The sequence below is a fragment of the Euleptes europaea genome, chromosome 8, assembly GCF_029931775.1.
Source record: "Euleptes europaea isolate rEulEur1 chromosome 8, rEulEur1.hap1, whole genome shotgun sequence".
NCBI classification, from domain to species: Eukaryota; Metazoa; Chordata; class Lepidosauria; order Squamata; family Sphaerodactylidae; genus Euleptes; species Euleptes europaea.
Window position 1 is genome coordinate 20,659,661 of NC_079319.1, and position 21,056 is coordinate 20,680,716.

The 21,056-nt window shown below is 43.4% G+C and overlaps 1 protein-coding gene across 1 annotated transcript; it reads right to left on the reverse strand.

Moving 5' to 3' along the window:
• Positions 1–4,292: 4,292 nt before the first annotated feature.
• On the reverse strand, positions 4,293–16,824 carry EBAG9 (estrogen receptor binding site associated antigen 9). Its single transcript, XM_056854488.1, has 6 exons — positions 16,731–16,824; positions 13,687–13,765; positions 13,405–13,563; positions 11,833–11,940; positions 8,336–8,427; positions 4,293–4,426 (listed from the first exon to the last, which is right to left on the reverse strand). The coding sequence occupies exons 1-6, from the start codon at positions 16,811–16,813 to the stop codon at positions 4,306–4,308; spliced, it is 642 nt and encodes a 213-aa protein (XP_056710466.1). The 5' UTR covers positions 16,814–16,824; the 3' UTR covers positions 4,293–4,305.
• Between the last annotated feature and the right edge of the window lie 4,232 nt (positions 16,825–21,056).

The following is a 21,056-nucleotide window of genomic DNA, read 5'->3' on the forward strand; positions in this document are numbered from 1 at the left end:
CTTGGCCTCCTATAAAAACTGGGGGGAAAATTCCCCTCTTGAACATTAAATGAAATTGTTTGTATCGGGGAAAGTTAGGGTGTCCCAGGAAAGCCATTGTGTGGTGGTGCCTTCTCCAAAGTGTCAAAAGACAACTAGGCACAACTGGATTCACCTGGCTTTAGGTGTTCTAATACACTTCTTGTTCAAAACAGTGGTGTGAAAACACTCACTTTTCATCAATATAGGGAAGTCTAATTACCATCACTTTAAGTGACAACTTCATATAAATATAAAGGATTTCTAATTTTATTTAGTTACCCAAAGACCAAGCATTGGGCAAAGCCAAATATAATCCAAAAAATGTTTTCTTGGAAGCAAGATCCATTGGCTTCACTTGAACTTTCAGGCAAAAATATGTTCATCAGTGGATTATATCCCAAAACTTTGTTCTGCTAGCAGAGAAGATTCTTCCGGGACTACAGGTCTGCTATTGGAAACGACCCCATATATATTTCTGCTATAGCCAACTTCTGTAGCAGTCAATCATAGCCACACTTCACTCTCCTATATACAAAAGCAGGTATCGAATTATCTCAACAGCAGAATCTTAAAAATTAGTAAAATGCATTGAACTGTAGATTCAGCAAACATTTAATGTAAGATTGCTCTACGGTTAAAAAAAAGTGCATTATGTAGATGCAATTGAGGTTAACGTCAAAAGATCATTGGTTATTGTGAGTAGGCACCCAATGCAGTCTACTATGGAAACATTGCAGTAGTATTGATCAATTAAAAGGACTGGCATTTTTAGTATCCCATCACTTTCTTCGCCCTCACCTGGATAGTCCCTGGATAGCCTGATCTCATCAGATCTCAGAAGCTAAGCAGGGTCAACCCTGGCAAGTATTTGGATGGGAGACCTCCAAGGAATACCAAGGTCATGACGTGGAGGCAGGCAATGGCAAACTACCTCTGAACGTCTCTTGCCTTGAAAACCCCACCAGGGGTCGCCTAAATCAGCTGTAAGCCAGAAGGCAAAAAATAATCACTTTCTTCAAGGATCATACAAATAGCTTTCATTTGCACTTGGAAAGTATGGGGTAATTAGGACTGTCAGCTAGTGGAGGAATGAGCAGTGCAGTCCTATGCACAGTTAATCCAGTTTCAGCCCATTGAAATTCAGACTGGAGGTTTTTTGTTGTTTTTGCTGTCAAGTAGCAGTTGACTTTTGGTGACCCCAGCAAGGGGCTTTCAAGGCAAGAGACGTTCAGAGGTGGTTTGCCATTGCCTGCCTTTGAGTAACGACCCTGGACTTCCTTGGTGGTCTCCCATCCAAATACTGACTAGAGCCAACCCTGCTTAGTTTCTGAGATGTGATGAGATTGGGCTAGTCTGGGCTATCCAGGTCATAGCAGACTGGTGTTACTTCACATTTTAATCGGATTAACTTTTATCTTTAAAAAAAAATTCAGTAATACTGATAAGACCTTTAGCGACTAAACTATACAAGTATCTTACTTTGTCTCAATCCACTACAGTCAGTCCCCTTGAAACTAATAAAATTTTTAGTGCCAACAGTAGTTGTTTTCATGTGATTTTGTCACAATCAATCTTGGTCGGGCCCCTTAAAAGGAAAATCCGTTTACAATATAGCTTTCCTTCCCTCCATAACAAATTAAATCCAAGCCTCAATCAGATAAATCCACTCTGAATTCTTATCAAAATATAACCCTTCAATCCACTATATTAAATCTTGCTGCCGTTACACGATTCTCCCAAGAGAAATGACTGAACGTATATTCAATATTTTGCATCGTAGAAGATTAATCTACTTATGTATTTTGGAAGCAGCTGATGACATAGAAGTAGGAAGAATTGTGTGACCGCCACTGCTACATACAGCGGTGGTCTTCAGCTTATGGGTCAGGAGGACCCTCAAGTGGCTGTGGAGCCCCATCTGCTGGGTCACTTACCGGTATACAGCTACCCTGTATTTTTTCTTGCACCCATCTGCATGCAGGGATACGTCATCAATGTAGGATTATTTAGCAGTCGAAAAGATCCCTCCTGGTTGTAGCCCTTGGCTTGTCCCCCACTGTGGTACACTTCCTGGTGCTTGGTCTTCCTGTCCCTGCTTCTCTTGGTCCTGTCCCTGGCACCAGAGAGGTCATAACTCTAGTGCCCCCTCTTCCTGTTGTATACTGATGCCATTTATGTCATGTGATTTCCCATCACACATGAAGCTGCCTTACACTGGATCAGATCCTTGGTCCATCGAAGTCAGTATTGTCTACTCATACCGGCAGTGCTCTCCAGGGTCTCAGGCAGAGGTCTTTCACATTACCTACTTGCCTGGTTCCTTTAACTGGAGCTGCCGGGGATTGAACCTGGGACCTTCTGCATGCCAAGCAAGCAAGACTGAGGCTGTTACCACGCTTGTATTCCTAGCGATGTATTAAGAGTTTGAAAATGTTATAAAAAATACTGTTCGCACTTTGTATGTATTCCCAGCGATGTATTAAGAGTTTGAAAAAGTTATAAAAAATACTGTTCGCACTTTGTTTGGCCCCTTTAGCTGTGAAGACGTCTTCCAACCATTTATAAGCCGTGGTATCCAAAAACCCTTTTAAAGTGATGTTTTTTACATTTTCAACCTCTTAATACATCGCTGGGAATACAAAGTGCGGTAACGCCCTGAATGTCCTTCAGGCCTAGAAGCATCATGTCCTTGAAGCTCAGTAGGTTCCATGCCTAAGGGTTAAGGGTGAGTCCTAAATCTGATACTGTTGAAGACCACTGCATGAGTGCCTTAGCATGAAGTATCCATCTGAACAAGGTTTCCAGCTTCTGTTACATTCTATATATATAATGCGAAGACTAAGAAAAGCAGATCAGGTGGCAACTAGTGGTCTTGTTTATAGGCCAAGATTGACAGATCAAATAGAAAGAGGGCTCCAGGTCATGTGAAAGGTGCTGGAAAAACAAGACTCCACAGAAAGGTTTCTCCAGCTGCCGTTTGCTTTGACAAACAGCTGAATAATTTGGTCAGGGCGCTGAGTTAAGAGATGGCTGAAGTAATTCAGCCCTGCTCCGGTAACGATTCCCCCCCTTCACCTGTCTCCAATTGATCTGACAACAATATTTTCATATGACACCCTATAGCGTTTGGAATGCTTGGAACAGATGCAGTAACCTTAGTAAGAGGGAGCGTATACATCAGAGCTACAAAACAAATAAACCTGACAACACACTGGACTAGAGCCATGAATTGGAGGCAGTTGTCTCACCTCAGGGCTGACATCACACTCTTGCTTCCTACACAGGAGTCAAATCACCTCTGGCTGCTGTTCAATGACCTGCTCAGGCAACCGTATATGAAGTGGGATTTAAAACTTCCCAAGTTCACAGGATACCTTCCTTACATTAAATCACACAAGCACTGCTTAGATGGCGGGTGTTTGGGGTCACCACCCAGGTCTTTCCTTGAAAGCAGGTGGGCAGATGTTTGTTACTCATGCATGGGGAATGGGGACTGTAAGTTACTTGTCCTATCGCAGGGTCGGAATTTTCAGGTAACTTGCTGGAGGTATGTTAAGATGCTGACAAACAGGGTATGAAAATGCGGGGAAGAAAAAAAACTAGAACAGTTGAGCTACTTCTACTTACAGCCATTACGATGAACTGCAGTTCTGGCATACAAACGCTGGAAATGGTGTCAGATGAACCCTCCACTGAATTTTCTCCTGCTTCGGAAAGCCTGTTTACAATGATGCTAAAAAAAGCAACGATACCCTGGCTGCTGTTGAGCAAATTATTCTCTCTTCCACGCATGAGGCTGTCAGCGCAGCCGGCCTCCCTAAAATACACAATGAGCCACTTAGTGGGTACAGTAAAGGCAAGATTGTGAGAGAGCCAGCTTTTTCTTTAAAATTATTTAATTACACACCTTTCCAGTAATAAGCATAATAAGACAATAGAACAGATTGCCATCATTCGATTATTTACACCCCCTTTATTCCCTTAAGCTTCAAACAGGCATTTGAAGAGTTTTATGCAGCAGTCATTAGGAGAGTGTTGGGGTAGGGCTCTTTGCAGGAAATAATGTCCCGTTCTGGCAGGAGTTAGTGGGATGATGCTTTTTGTGGCTTGAACTGTCCCGGCTGAAGATTCTTTACGGAAGAACGGCGTCTCCCCAAGATGGCTTTCAAAGTGAAGTGAGTGGAGTTCTAAAAAATACTGAGATCAATACAAAAGTATGTATTTGGAGTCTTCCCTTTTGCTGGTACCATAAAAACAAAAACAAAATAACAAGGATGAGTGATGTTAGGACAGTTTCACTCCAATTTTATTTTGATCCTTCTTCATCAACCGCTGGGCTTCCTTCTCCATTTTCTTCCTCTGCTGCTCGGCTGCTCGTTTTTCCCTTTCTACTATTTTCTGCTGCCTGCAAATGCACAAGAGAGACAGGTTGAGGAGAGCCAAGCTTTGGTAGCCTGTCTTTGCAAGAACATTTTTTTTGGGGGGACGACTCAAGGGGAGTTATTAGCCACCTTTTACACCTAGCCAGCTTGGTCTTGGAGCAGGTATTCGTTTTAACACCCACCTTGGAACTAGAAGTGCATATTCCCCACCAAACCTGTCCGCTACACAACAGGACAAAGCCAAGAATCTACAAAATTACTGCACAAGGGATGGAACTTTGGCCCTGAAGTTTAAAAACAAAAAATTACAATCTAACAGATTTTTATCCCACACTCCTTCCAAGGAGTTCAAGATTGCTTACACCGTGGTTTCTCCGTTTTATTCTCACGACTACCCTGTGAGACAGTGTGATTGATCCAAGGACACCCAGAAGAACAGGGTAGGGATCTGAATGTGGGCCTTCCAGATCCTAGTCCAATATTCTAGCATTTGCAAATATGCTCTGGTAATTTTACTCCTGTATAACCGATCATTAAGCCAAGGTGTTACAGAGACTGTTTCTTATAATTTTGCTTTTTATACCTATTAGGTGTTGGCTTTGCCTCTTTTGTCTGGTCTTTGAGGACCTTTTCCTTTAAGGACTTTAAGCCTGTCAAATGATTCCCTCTTCACTCAAACGAAGCTTGTGAAAGAATGACCTGCCCATCATCTATCCAGCAATCATCTTTTCCCCATTCTCACACAGATACAGGCTCGGCACCGCACTTCCTGTCGCTTTTCAGATGTCTCTCAGCCTGTACTGGCGAGGGATAGTTCCTACTCCATGCTCTTACCAATTAGGGAAAGGGTTTTCATTCCCCAAAGCCCAAGTTAATCAGGCAACCTGTGAGCTAACAGAAGCCACATTCAATAATCATCTTGACCAACAAGTTTCCAGAGCTGGCTCCTACAGAGGACATGCTAGAAGATGGCAGGCACAGGTTTTCTTCCTTGGAGCTTAACAGTGAAGGCTATTAAAGTTCCTTCTTCACTGATACTTCCATACTTCTGGTTAAGCACTACAGCACTAGCATTAGCTGGTCTACATGAACAGACCCCAAGAAAATATTCACCAGAGCAAGACATGCAAACATGGCTGACTGAAGATAAGCAACATATTTATAGCTTTCCTGAAACTCTAGGAGGTGGCCATTTTGCATGTATGCACAAGCCAACACAATCAGTCAGAAGAAGTACTTCTTCACTCAACGAGTAATTAAACTGTGGAATTCATTGTCGGTGGATGTAGCAATGGCCACTATAAACAATGACTTTAAAGGGGCCCTAGACAGATTCACAGAGTCTCGCTGTGGCTACAAGCCATGACAACTACAGGAACCTCCACATCCAGATGCAATAAGCCTCTGAATACCAGTGCTACAAGGCAACAATAGGGAAAGGTCTGGGAAAGGTCTTGGCCTCCATCAGTGCAATCCTAAGGAGAGTTACTCCAGTCTAAGCCCATTCACTTCAATGGTCTCAGACGGGAGTAACTCTGCATAGGATCGCGCTATTTGTCCTGTTTGTTGGTCCTTTATGGCAACTTAGTTGGCCACTGTGTGGATTGGGATGCTAGTCAAGATGGACCACTGATCTGATCCAGCAAAGCACCTCACATGTTCTAACTGCAAGGTAACCGATGGATGAAAAAGAGGAGTGACAAAGGCTGCATTCAATATACAGAGAATGCATTCGCTGTGGCCAATTAACAGTCCTTTGGAAGGTCACTGAGATTGCCAAGAAAAGCAAATCATTTTGGTGCAATACTTGGAATCATTTTTAACACTAGGAATACCTAAGCAGTGGAGTAAGTAGCAATGACTGTAGAGATGTTGCCATGGAAATGTAAAGAACTACAGCACACATAAACACAAATGATTTTTTTGAAGTAAAATTGGGAGCGGGTTGATTAGATTGTTTAAACTAAGTCATAACTTCAGCCCTCATCACAGAAAACACTGCACAAAATATTTGGCCTTAAACAGGAATAATAATTCAGAGAGATGTCTGTAAAGTTTAACTTTCTTTAACCTCATCTTAGAAAAGGCACCTTCGCTGTGTACTGAGCCCTCTGCTGGCTACTAAGTACACTGTTTTTGGATGATCTAAACCAGGGTTGTCGAACTCAATTGTTACGAGGGCCGGATATGACATAACTGTCACTTGGTCAGGCCGGGCCCTGCCTTGCCAACCCAGATCAAGAGTGGGGGCAGGTGTCTGCTTTGGCTGGCTCACGGGCTGGATAGGAGCTCTCAAGGGGCCGGATTCGGCCCTCGAGCCTTACGTTTGACACCCCTGATCTAAACTCTTACCACCAATTTACGCAACGTGCTCCTTGCCAAGATGTCACACATCCAAACAGAAAATTCAGCCTCTTGTGCCATACAAGAAGATCATTAAGCTCAACAAGGTAGTACTGACAAATAAATCCACTGTTGCAAATCGGATACTCTCCATTTAATTTGAGGGGGAGGAAACTTGCCCGTTATGGCACGCTCAGCATCAGGAAAGTCTTCTGACCTGAGAGAAGGGCCATGTTTCTCCAAGACTTCTTCCATCTCCCTGGGTGGAGATGGAGAAAAGTAGTGCAGGGTCATGGAGACGGGCACAGCTGGAAGCAGAGTCAGCTCACCAAGCTGGAGCCATCTACGAGGGGAAAGCAGGGCATGGCACCCCAAGGACAGCAGGGCAGGCAAGACCCCTGGCCAGTCATTATACAACCTTCAGATTGTCGCCAAGTGCAAATACATTGGGGGACTAACTACAAAGCAGTGGCTTTGCCAGGTTTCAATATCAAATTCAGCGGAAACTGATGGCTTGCTTAAGAACATAAGAAAAACCATGCTGGATCAGACCAAGGTCCATCAAGTCCAGCAGTCTGTTCACACAGTGGCCAACCAGGTGCCTCTAGGAAGCCCCCAAACAAGATGACCACAGCAGCATTATCCTGCCTGTCCCACAGCACCTAATATAATAAGCATGCTCCTCTGATCCCAGAGAGAATAGTAAGCATCATGACTAGCATCCATTTTGACTAGTACCCATGCATACTCCTCTCCTCCATGAACATGTCCACTCCCCGCTTAAAGCCTGCTTGTTTATTATCAAACCATGCTCCTAAAAAAGGTGAATCCTGTTACAACCTCGGCCTTCATTTACCCTTTCTCCAACACATAATATTGTTCCCTGGGGAAGAATGACCGTAACATCAGCCGCCTGTGTTCAAAAAACACCAGTCTTTCCCTTCCGTGTTTCCATTTCCAAGTTTCTCAACACGCTGGTGATCATTTTGTACATCCTAGTTCAATTCTTACACTGACTGTTACGTAAGAAAGTGGGGGGAAAGCTGTTGGACTGGAGACACCGAAGACTTCACAAAAAGTGTCGGCAGAGCAGATCATTACCCACCTTCCTGGCTTGTGGAAGAGGGGAAAAGAGGTGGCTCTGGGTAATCCCCCGGTTGTTGCTGCAGGCCACATGGCATGTTTTGTCTGTCAGACTCCCAATCTTCAGACAGGAGTTTTGGGACAAATAGGAGGCTGCCTGACGAAGATCTGCTCCACAAACCCCTTCCACGAATTCTTCTGCGTTCTTCTCAAAGCAGTATATCCACGGAATCTCAAACAGTCCAGGGTTAACTGAAAACTCATTTTTCACTAGACCTGCACTGCCACATAATAATGATGTTAACAAAACTCTGGAGAACACCACGAATGAAGGCTATGGCTACGAATCTTGGCAATAATATTATCATCCCTGTTTGAATAATTCTTTCTCTCACCCATCCATTCTAGACTGTGTAACTTCCTTTGACACCACAACTAGCAGTTAGTAGTGAAAGCTTATACTGTTTCCATTCTTACTCAGTCATTCTGGGACTGGGCTGAATTACCTTAGAACTTCTTCTGCTTGCCAGGCTGCATCTTCCTCTTCTTCCCAGGCATTCGTGTTTTCCTGCCATGTCTCCATGTCTCCCAATTCCGGCTGAAAAAGTGGAAGAATTCAACGGGTAAGTTTTTCAATCCAAATACACGTTCAACTTCAGAAAGGCATTACTGCACATCAAAGACACATCACCTTATTTATAACGCTATGACACGACTGGCTGCCCTCTTCTGAGCCCCAGCCGTGTTGTAACGTAACCGAGTCAGGCCAAATAACTCAAACCACCTTTTAAATGAAAAGGTTTATTAAGAAAGAAAAAGTCAAATTTAATTAAAATGCGAGTATAGCAATCTTAAAGGCACACTGGCAAAGAAAATAACAAAGTCTTTTTAATAATACTTACTACTCTATTACACAGCTGAAGTTTCTTACTCTTAAGCTAAGCTGGTTCAGGTCTTGGTTTCTTGCATTACGGCACTGCTGTAGTCCAGCAGAATAACGTGCAAAAGCAGTTCAGGTGATGAAGAAAGTTAACATAGAATAAGCATGGCTAAACTTATGGCAATCTGGACCCTAGTCAGATGACCCAAGACTTCCAATCAGGAACGGTGGTGCAGAGAAGTCTCTAGATGGTTTAGGCAGGTTCCGGCAGGACTGGGTCCTAGAAGTGAAGAGTGAGATCATTCCCCCCCTCCCAACTTCCCACAGATGAAACTAGCTCCCAATTAGGCTGGTATGTTGGCTGGTCCTTGAACTGGTCTTATCTGCCTGGTAACAGGCTGCAGGTGCCTCTTGTTATCCGTGGTCTCTGCTAGGCCTCCACAACTACAAGGCAGAATTTTCTAGGCACTCAAAATGGAGAGTAGTGATGCTAAGCTAAAAGCTAACACAAAATGGCTTTTCCGATGTCTTCACACCCTAGAATCTCCTGGGGTTGGATCCCACAAGTTTTTTTTTAAATGAAGGGTGCTTCGGCTTGCGCCAGATTTCTGTGAATTCCCCCCCCCCCCCACACTGCAGCCCCTGCAGCTATGTGGCACTCCATGCCGTTCCCAAGGTCTCACCAACCCCCCAGGAGCTGCAGTGGGAAGGGGGACCCACAAAAGTACCATTTTCAAACATGCCTGTGGTGGTACTGCAGAAGGCCCCCTAGGCTGGTTGTCCCCGGGGACTTCAATATTCATGCCGAGGCTGTCTTTTTGGGAGCGGCTCAGGATTTCATGGCCCCCATGACAACCATGGGTCTGCCTCAGGTAACAACTGATCCCACACATTGTGTGGGTCACATTCTCAATCTGATAATTTTGTTCTCAGCAAGATGAATGTGATCTGAGAGCGGAGGAATTAATGGCAGTTCCTTTGTCATGGACAGACCACTATTTGCCCGGGTTTAGACTTGCAGGGATGGGGGGGATCTATTAAAATGATCCTCCCCTGGAGCCAGATGGATCCAAATGGCTTTCTGATGGCTCTACGGGATTTTCCTACTGATATTGTTAGTGCTCCAGTGGATGTCCTGGTTGACCTCTGGAAAGAGAGAATAAACCCGGGGCTGACGTGATCACTCAGTCACCCACTCTCAGGTGTTACAGCCCTGGTTGCCCCTTGGTTTACTGAGGGGCTACAAGTGATTAAAAGGGAGATGGCCACAGCAACAGTGGAAGAAGACTCAGGATGAATTCCATAAGACATGGGCCCATTTTAAAGCATATTCTGTAGTAGTGATGGCAGCATGGAAACTGAGCTGTGGCTCAGTGGTAGAACATCTGATTGGCATGCAGAAGGTCTCAGGTTTAATCCCCGGCATCTCTAGTTAAAGGAGCTGGGCAAGTAGGTGATGTGAAAGACCTCGGCCTGAGACCCTGGAAAGCCTGAAGATCTGAACAGGGTCCTGGGAGGTTTGAGGCCTACCACTTGCTTGTAGGGCCCTTGACCTCCCTGGCTACTTAAATACGTGCCATCGTTTACTAAAGAAACCTACCCTAGACGTGGGAGATTTCAATAACTATTGGCCAGCCTCAAATGTTCCATTCTTGAGCAGGGAGACTGAACGGGTGGTGGCTGGACAACTCCAAGCGTTCCTGGATGAAGTGACTGGATCCTTTTCCAATCTGGTTTCAGCCTGGTTATGGGGCTGAAACAGCCTCACTCACCCTGGTGGATGGCCTGGGCTGGGACATGGACAGAGGGAGTGCTCTTGGACCCAAACCTACTGCTGGAGAAGCAGGTAGCAGCTGTGGTCAGGAGTGCCTTTTAACCAGTTTTGACCGGTTAGCCGGCTCCAGCCTTTCCCGGGCAGAAAAGATCTGGCCGCTGTGGCAGCCCTGATGAGGGCAGAAAGGCAAGGTATGAACTTTGTAAATAAACAAAATACACAAGCGCTTTTCAAGTCACCCGCTTGATTTCTAGAGCCAGCTAAGATCAGGACGGCAAACTCAATGGATGCATTGTGTTTGCTCCTGCTTTTGAAGAAAAAAAAAAAAAGTTGCCTGGACCTATGTGTGGAAAGAAGCGCAGTTGAGCCTGAAGTCTCTTTTCAGTCAGCCACTGAAGTTGTTCTCCAAATGCCTGGAAAGATAATTAGCCAGCTCTACTTGGTTTTTGGCACACTTAACGACTCTCTGGCATGATGTGTGCACAAGGGCAACAACAACACAATCGGTACTCTGTCATGCAGCTTCTGGAGGCAGGCCACGACCAGTTCTTCAAGGCACTGCAACCTATTATCATTCTGCTTGCCTAAATTATCAGGCCGGTTCTTTACATTCCAAGATCGGCAGCTGGCCCGAATCAGACAAGCAGGTCTAAAGCTCTCTCTTACTGGAAGGGTATGGTATTAATGCTGGCCTCCCATCCCTCCCCCATCCTTGTTACAACTGGTGTATTTATAGGGGAATGGCCTGCCTGCCTGGTTTTGATATTTAGTGTGCAGCAGCCGGTACGATGTTAATTTTGTGTGCCATCTGTTTTAATAATTTGTGAGTCGATATTTTATTGTTTTAGATGTTTTTACTGGTGTGTGTGTGTACGGGCTAGAAATGCAAATACATAAATAAAATAAATAAAAGGCCTCCGCAACAGCCAAAATAGGGAGAAAGCTACACATCACACTGAGGATCTACAATTAATACCCCAAAGTGCAGGTTAGTATTAAAGAGGAGTTTTTGGGGTACAAATTGTACCTGATAAGGAAGAAGCGGTTAACTCTGTTCCCTTTTTGGTGTTTCCTCGTTTTACCTGGCAAGCTGCAGCTCTCTACCTTGGGTCGGGGCGGGGGTAGAGAGCGACTGAAGGAATAGCGCAGGAGAAAATAGTTAGCCCCCTACCATAGGCCTGATACAAATCCCCCTCCCCCATTTGCAGCCGCTTTTAGATGACACCTTGGGGAAATCCAGTCATGGATCTCCAACATAATGCAGCCCATAGCAATTCTTTCTCTCCTGAGAAGGGGAAAAAAACAGTTATCTGGAAATTAGAAGCAAACCATATGGAAGACATACTTACAGACTGGTGAATAAAAGGTACATCTTGTGTAGCTGCTAATCTACTAGAAAACCCTGCACTGCCATCCTGGTTGCCAAAATTTAAGGGTTCGCGCTTTTTAACAACAATCTGGGGAAAAAAAAACATTGAAGAGGAAAGATCATGAATACTGCCTCTAGAAAATGTGAAGAAGTCTGGGATATTGTGGTCTGCAATAAATGATGCTTCCTGACAGTGCCAGGTTGGGCTACTTTTGACAGAGTCATCTCACACAACTGTGGGCTGAGACCATCTTGATTGAGTCCAACTGTCAGATATTATAGATGTTAAGAGGTCTGATGTATGTATTGCATACAGCACAGTGTTGCAACTGGGTCCTTAACTATGCCATGTTCTCTCAGTATAAGGCAGCTTCATGTGTTCAACTTCAAAATGTTACACTCTTCTCTCTCTTGCACATATAAGCCGAGTGGTCCTTCACAGCCCCATCAAACCCAAAGCATGACACAGAGTTGTCCTGCGACACAAATGGTATCTTCTCCCCTCTTAGTAGAAGACAATGCTGTGACAAAGCTCATGCTGTGACACAGGGCAATTTGGGATGTAGTTACTTCTGTATGCAGTGATATTTGGTTGCACCATCGAATGAGTGGGGATGCAGCACAAGTCGTTCTCACTGTATAATCACTAAATATATAAACACCAGATCTGTCCATGGAGCTGACACAGTAACTACAGATTAGTCTTAAAGACATAACTTCCATTGGACAGTGTGGTATTTCAAAACTGAAACTTAACAGCTGACAGATAGTCTACATACACGCACTGATCAGATAATGATGGGTAGTCGTGTTAGTCTGCCTGTAGCAGTAGAAAATAGCAACAGACCAGTAGCACCTTAAAGACTAACAAAATTTCTGGCAGGATAGGGGTTTTTGTTAGCCACAGCTCACTTCTTCAGATACCTGAAGATACAGCTCACTTCTTCAGATACTTCTGAAGCTCATACCCTGGCAGAAATTTTGTTAGTCTTTAAGGTGCTACTGGACTCTTGCTCTTTTCTATGCACTGATCACTAAGTCACCCCAAGGTGCCAAGTGATATATCTGAAAGTGGCAAACTCTCCTCCAGAATTCGACACTAGTATCCTACCAAAGAACTGTCCATACTGCTAAGCTTGCAGGCAGGAGAGATCCAGACGAGGAAGCCCAAAAGCTCATACCCTGCCTGAAATTTTGTTAGTTTTTAAGGTGCTACTGGTCTCTTGCTCTTTTCTACACACTGATCACTAAATCACTCCGAGGTGCCAAGCTGCAAACTCTCCTCCAGAATTCAACACCAGTCTCCTACCACAGAATCATACATACTGCTGAGCTTGCAGGCAAGATCCAGACAAGGAAGCCCGTGTGACTCTACACACATTATCCCACCTGCTGGATGCAGTCTTGGCCACAGCAGCCTACCACACACCCAGCCCAGCTGACCTCCATGAGCAAACTGCTTTCTGGGCCCCACCTGTTCTTGCTGAGCACGAACGGCTGCCCCGTGTGTCAACGCAGGACGGAACTACATATCAAAATGCTGCAAACGTACTTTCTGCGTTTTCCTTATTGTGGGAGTCATGTCCTTGAAGTAGTCTGGCTCCATCTCCTCCAAACCATTTTGCTGATTGGCCACGGTGCCGTTGCCACCTTCAATCTTCACACTTGTAGGAGCATCTTCATCCCAAGAAGACCAATCTTCTACTTCTGGCTGGAGAACAAATAAAATCTCAGCATTCTGCTCGGAAACTGACATCGACCTTTGATGTTTCACTGAGCAGTTTGATAACAAGTACTGTCTAAACACTGATGCCCATGCCGTTAAAGATATTACCTGCTTAGGAACTGATGAATAATCCACGGTAGTTGGCAAAGTTATTTGGTCACCACTTAGTTTCCGTCCTCTTCCAGTCCTGAGAAAGAAACACAGGATTATTCCTAGCTCTGAAAACCCTAGCAGCACACAGAACTATTAGTAAGGGCTAACTAAGTTACAGACATACAAATCTGTATTGAATTTTATGAACACAAAGGCAATTTACACCACTTGCCATCCAGTGAAAAGCCTGATTTAGTGACAAACCAGGAAAACTTTGCAAATGCTTCTGAATAAGTCTTGGCCTAACAACAGCTCTTAGTCATAATTTACAACTTGCCCCAACTGGTATAATGAAATTATGGATACTGTAATTATTTATTTCTCAGTTGAAATTAGGCTAACCTGGTACAAAAATGGTATAAAAATATTCTAAGGAACAGGCTTATTTACAACAATCACTTTCCTTGTAAACTGGTGCTACAAAGTCTGCTCTGAACTAACAGAAATCAAGTTTAGCAAGCTATCCAAATGCAGGAAAAAATATGACAGATTGTGAAGAAGAGTTGGTTTTTACATGCCAACTTTCTCTACCACTTAAGGAAGAATCAAACTGGCTTACAATCACCTTCCCTTCTCTTCCTCACAACAGACACCTTGTGAGGTAGGCAGGGCTGAGAGAGCTCTAAGAGAACTGTGACTAGCCCAAGGTCACCCAGCTGGCTTCATGTGTAGCAGTATGGAAACCAACCCGGTTCACCAGATTAGCGTCTGCCGCTCATGTGGAAGAGTGGGGAATCAAACCTGGTTCTCGAGATTAGAGTCCACCGCTCCAAACCACCGCTCTTAACCACTACACCATGCTAAATGTTTGGCTGTTATCCACAAAAGTTAAAGCTTCAATAAAAACTCCTGTTTTTTTTTGTTTTTTGTTTTTTGCCACAACACTAACTCCCCCCCCCCCCAAATATATATTTAGTATTGTTCTTATTGGACTTGCCAGACCAAATCCTGATTAAAACTAACAGGCATGAAACAGAAGTCTAAAAAAAATAAGCATTTGTTGCATTAGGGCAGGATTTTGAACGTCAAAAGGTGTCACTGAAAACTTCTCAGCATTCCTAGAAAAAATACTAGCATGGTGACAGCAGCTAACAGTACTCACAGCCCTCTAAATAACAGCTGAAATCCGAAGAACTACTTTACACAGTGGGCAGGACCTGTAGGATTTTCCACTTTTTAATAGCAAAGCCCCATTCCACAGCACGCACTGTTTTTGAAAATTCCTCCTATGTTTCAGAAAGCAGAGTACCACGTGGCATGGAAAACTACAGTTTGAGAAGCAAAAGATGAAGTTCTCCTTGGGTATTCAGAACTAATTATGCAATTCCTTAAATCTAGGTCAATAAACAAATCACTGGCACATACTACTTTATTCACAAAAAGGGGCACTTGCTGGAATATACAAAACTCAACTTTCAACTCATTCTGTCCCCTAAGACTTAGGTCCCTTTACCAGACATCAGTACATCAGATCATAATACAGAAAATAAAAATAAATAAATAGTGTCAAAACTCTACTCTATAAGCAGAGGGTGTGAAATTTGATAAAACTGTGCTAAAAACATCAAACTCTACGGCAGCAGCACACACTGCTCAATCAGAGTTATACATTTACAGTTTTCCAAAAGACAATCTCTCTCTCTCTCTCTCTCTCTCACACACACACACACACACACACACACATATATAAATAAGTAAGTGCTGGAAAGCAGTAGAGAAATGGTAGATCTATAAGGCAAGGGGGAGACGGTAGAAGTGTGAGAGTATCAGGACTGGTAGATTTGCTCTAGTATGTGACCAACACAATTCTTTTCTAGACCCTTCTTTCTGGGGAGAGAAACTTCACGTTTTCAGTTTTGCATTGTTTTTAAAATCCCAATCCTAAATGAAACGAAAAATATATGGGCCAAAGTAAGAAATGCAACCTACTGAGAGATACAACCTCATTCAGTAGTGAAAATCTTGTCTTGCAGCACAAGAACACACTCCCAAGGGATCTCTTGGCTGTTTGTGCTCCAACAGATGAAATGCCCTAGGGCACCTTTGAGAAATAACATGCTTAGCTTGGCATAATTCTCTGCAAGCAATTACTCCTCTTTAGTATTTATCCTACTGAATGTAATGCTTTTTCATCAACAAAAGCCAATCTAATCCTGGGTTTTTTCCATCACGGCTCTGGTTCTATGGAATGGGCTCCTTGAGGTGAGAAGGACGCCCTCCTTGGAGATCTTCAGGAGGCAGTACAACGCCTGCCTGTTAGCCAGGTCTTTTGAGGGAGTCTGACTGGAAGACATCTTTGAAGGGGGTGGAGGGACTTGGGGTTTGTTATTTTATCTTTGGTTTTTGCTGGGGATGTATTCACTATTATTGTAAGCCACCCTGAACCAAGAGGAAAGGCAGGATATAAATGTTTTAATAAATAAATAAGTGTTCATGCATCTGAGAGTAGGCTCTGGCCTACAACAGTTTATGCCGCAATAACTGCCCCTGTCTTTCAAGGGATCTTCTTCTTTTTTCTTTCAGCAAATGGCTTTTCGTTTCTAGAATTCTTTACAATATTTTAGAATATTTAACAATACAAACCGAGGTTTATTTCAAATGTGGCAAGAATTGCTAACTCTAACAAGTAAACTCGAAGTTTCAGACAAATTTATGTAGGCAGTACGTAAAAGAGGAGGGTCACTGTAGGCTGGCTATTGAAAAAAAGACTTAAACAATGCTAGTGCATAACAAAGTTGAAATATTGTCATTCAAATAACATTTCCGGACATTTCTAGAGAGCTCCAAATTTGACAAAAATAGCTGTTAAAGGAATCAGAACGTTTTGGCACAAGCCATATTGTACTCACACCCCTGCTTTCTTAAAGAGAAACTTTAAATATACCCTTAGATTTTTCCATCTGTGATTAAAAAAAAAAAACACCTTCAAAAAGGATGATGACAACAGGACAGAAATAAGTCCAAATGAACCAATGACACATGCAAGATCTGCTGTTTACCTGCATATTAATCTCTTGAAAAAAGAGAGTATTGCTGCCAGGCACGTACAAATTTTAAAAAGTCGGAACTGTGTAATGGCCATGGTGGAAGTCGTCGCCTGCAAAAATAAAAAAGGACAAATAAAGTTATGCTGATATTTACAGGGTTGTGCTGATATTTTATATCAGCATATCACTTTTATTGGTTAACAGAACAGAAAGTCAAGCACTGATATGGACAGTGCAATTCGGTTTACAGTTGCAGGCCCAAGACAGCCATAAGCATAACTAGTAGCCTCTGTGTTATATGATGTCAAACTGTTTCCAACTTATGGTGACTCTATGACAGCCTTGCTCAGATGTTGCAAACTGAAGGAAGTGGCTTTCTTTACTGCGTCAACCCATCTCATGTTGGGTCTTCCTCTTTTTCAGCTGCCTTCAACTTTTCCTAGCACTATGGTCTTTTCCAGCGAGTATTTGTCTTCTCAAGATGTGAACACCGACCAAAGAAGGCGGTAATGGTAAACTACTGATAATCTCATACCCTGAAAACCCTACGTTGAGACAGCCCAAAACTAGTAGCCTAAGAAAGGTCAAAAGCAAAGGAAAGATGTCACACCCCTCCTTCAGTAACAGTTCTCAGCTAAAATCTGCAAGTAGAATGGGTAATCCCAGCAGTAACCCACGTTGTTTTCAGGGGAACTCCGCACTCATTTTCTTTCCCAAACAGAAAAAAGATTGGGGGGGGGGAGCATAAGTTCAGCTGGATCCCAGCAAAACCATACAGCATTTACAAAGAAACAATTTAGAGTTCCAGATTAAACAGAGTAATGGGGAAGTACAGAAAAGCCCTACCTTTTATGTACAGGAAGTGCTCATTAGTAGAAAGAACTCCATTTACAGGGTTGAATCTACACAGGGTGGGGCTTCAATGAGAACAAGCACCAAGCACAGACTACTTGCATTAGAAGAAAAGCTGGTGGGATCCAACCCTGTTACTTTCTTGCTGAGGCTGGGAACAGTTAAGTTTTTCTTAACTGTGTCTGAAATCAGGCAGCCAGTGCACATCTTTCAGTACAGGAGTGATACAATCTCTATGTTTCACCCCTGAGAGTAGCCTGATTATATCTGCTGCTGATCATGGCGAACCGTACTAAAGTTAGATGGATCAACAGACTCAGTGGCCAGCTTCGGATGTTATGGCCAAACCATCATTTCCGTTATTTCCCCCTCACACACACACAATATTTTTGCTTTTGAAATATTGCATTAGAACTTAATAAAATCTTTCCATATTATCTGAGAACACCAAGTGAAGTCTAATTAGCCATTAAAATAAAACCAGAAGAGCTACAATTACAATGTGTACCTTTCTTCTATGCTAAAGTTACGAAAAGTCAAAATGACTACAATACCACAACCCACATCTTGGCTTCTGTTTTTTAAAAATGGAGCCTCATGACATTGCTTGCCAGCCTGCCCATTCATACCAATCTTAGCTATTTGTGACACATTACTATAACTTGCTCTACGCAGGGCTGCCCTTGAGTTTGCTCCCGAAATTGCAACTGGTCCAGAATGCGGCTGTGTGGGTCCTTACTGGGACCCCGTGGAAAGCACATATTCGACCAGTGTTTCGCCAGCACGGAGTTCCAAATCATGTTTAAGGTGTTGGTACTTACCTTTAAAGCCATAAATGCTCTGGGACCTTCGTACCTATGGGACTGTCTCTCCCGATACACCCCCAAAGAGCCTTATGCTCAGCTGGAAATAACCTCCTGGTGATCCCTGGCCCAAGAGAGATTTGGCTGTCCTTGATTACGGCCTTTTTGACGCTGGCCCTGACTGATGGAACTCTGAGACCTGAGCCCTGCAGGATTTGGTTCAGTTCCATAGGGCTTGTACGACGGACATGTTCTACCAGGCTTATGGTTGAGGGCAGTGACAGGTTATACAACCACCGGCTTTCCCTCTCCCCTCCCTCTTTCCTGATCTTGTTGGACCTTCCCTAAAACTCCCCCTACACACCTCCCTTTGATCTCCATTTTACTCTTTTATTCCCACCAGTATCACCTTGTCCTGACCTGGGTAGCTCCAGGCTAGCCTGATCTTGTCAGATCTCAGAAGCTAAGCAAGGGCTGCCTTGGTTAGTATATAAATGGGTGACCTCCAAGGAATACCACAGTCGTGCTGTGGAAGCAGGCAATGGCAAACCACCTCTGAACGTCTTCTGCCTTGAAAACCCTACCGGGTCGCCATAAGTCAGCTGTGACTTGATGGCATGAACACACAGCATCATAGCTTATTGGGTTTGTTTGATCCCCCCCTGAAATGCCCAGGAAAGCTCCATGGCCTTGGAAAAAGGCAAAGCAACTGGGCACTCCCTGAGCTTGTCAAGCTAACCTCTGGAAAACTTCTCACTAGCAAGCAGCTTTTTATTTGTTCTCTCTGCCTCCTTTATTGCAGTGTTCTTTTTTGGCAGCATGTTTGACTCAAAGTATATGTAAGCGCTACAAGCTAGGGAAATTTGTACTTTGTACAAAGTAACTATGACTTCATCAGCATCAAAAACCTGTTCCTTCAGGGGAGTAGTTGAATCTTTTTCACGGGATTATGCTAGTTATTTTATTGTGGTAGTTTACCTTCCTGTTTTATGAAACTGTTTTGGGCATAGAAGTGGGACTCCCCCCTCAAAAACAAATAAATCTATGCAAGCGTGCTTAGGATTGTGGGATGTTTTTCTTGGTCAAGGCCAACAGATTATGTTTCTCTCACAACAAAATCATTTTTCTTAAAGATAAAGACACAACAGTGTGGTATCACTGTAGACAGGGGAGAAAAAACCTTGCTGCAACATTATCTGCTAGCATCTTACCCAGCAAGGAAAGGATAAAAGTGAATGCAGTACTGGAATTCTGTAGTTTGACAATTTGTCTGACTACATATGGACAAATACAGTCCCCCCCAAAAAAGTAGTTCTCAAGGCCCCTGAAAACCACAAGGGTAAGAATGTGTTTAAAAAAGCATCAGGAAGAATATATTTTAACCAACCGGTTACACCAATTACCAGAATGCTGCAGTCAGTCCCAAAAGGTGAATGCTAGACATTTGAAAATATAAAGAAGGAACATTCTACTTCAAACCAGATACCACATCGTGCCCCCTCCCCCCAACACACATCCCGCACTGATAAATTATTTTAGCTTAATTAATAATTTGCAAAACGACTCTTGCAGTTTTTTGCAAGTGAAGAGGCTTTTACTGGAAGTACAGCGTCCCAAATTACTTTTTCTCAGAACAGCAGAATAAGAAGACATCTTCCAAAGCAGCTCCAATAACTAAAATTCAGTACACCATACCGTCGGCGGGCGCTGTACATAAGTGAAAATCAGACAAGCCATACCCTAAAGCTGATCTTCCCTTCCTGGGACAGACAATCCACTGTCCCTTGCTCCTCTGGCTGGTGACAGGTTGGAACAATCTGTTCCTGGCCCTTATTAGTACAATCACAGAACAACAGACTTGCTCTATGCTGAAATACTGTCCTATTATGAGGTAAATACACATGCCTCAAGGTTTTGATCATTAAATGAAAAATTAGGCTTTCCCCAAAGTTTAGTGATCAGTGTCCTTGAATATCCACGTGCCAAAATTTAGCTTTGTGTTGCCTAGAAGCTGGCCGTACACTTTTATTCCAGTAATTGAGGTGCTTATTCATACTGTACAAGAGGTATATGGTTATAGGATTTTCTCTCAATGATTTACTAAATTTTCCACAGCATATAACTTATTAGGTACGGATTCTAAGAAGGTATACAACCTTTCACACACCCACATGCTGAAGTACCTTATCACTATGGCTGCCCCAGGGTTTGGTGAAAGGCCTCCAAATCCTTTCCCCAAATCAGGCAACAAAGTTTACTGCAATGAGTGCTATAAACTTCAGAAGACTCAGACCAAGCTGAGCGAACGCTCAACATCTCTAAAGTCTCCAGACTGTCTCACAGGCACTGTATGTTAAACGGTCACACGATACAGATCAACCTGGTGCTGTAACAGTTCAGAATACAGGTAGGGGACAGAGTGGTTGAATACTCCCCCATGTAAAATAACTTAAAAAAAAACATATTAGTAGAATGCAAAACCTTGTTTTAGGTGCTGTTTTTCCCCATGCTATGAAAACGATTTCCTTTCTTTGCATACCGGAGCTTGCAAACATGCTGTCCTTCATCTACATTTTTAACAAGAGGTGTGTGTATGTGTAAAGTGCCGTCAAGTCGCAGCCGACTTATGGCGACCCCTTTTTGGGGTTTTCATGGCAAGAGACGTTCAGAGGTGGTTTGCCAG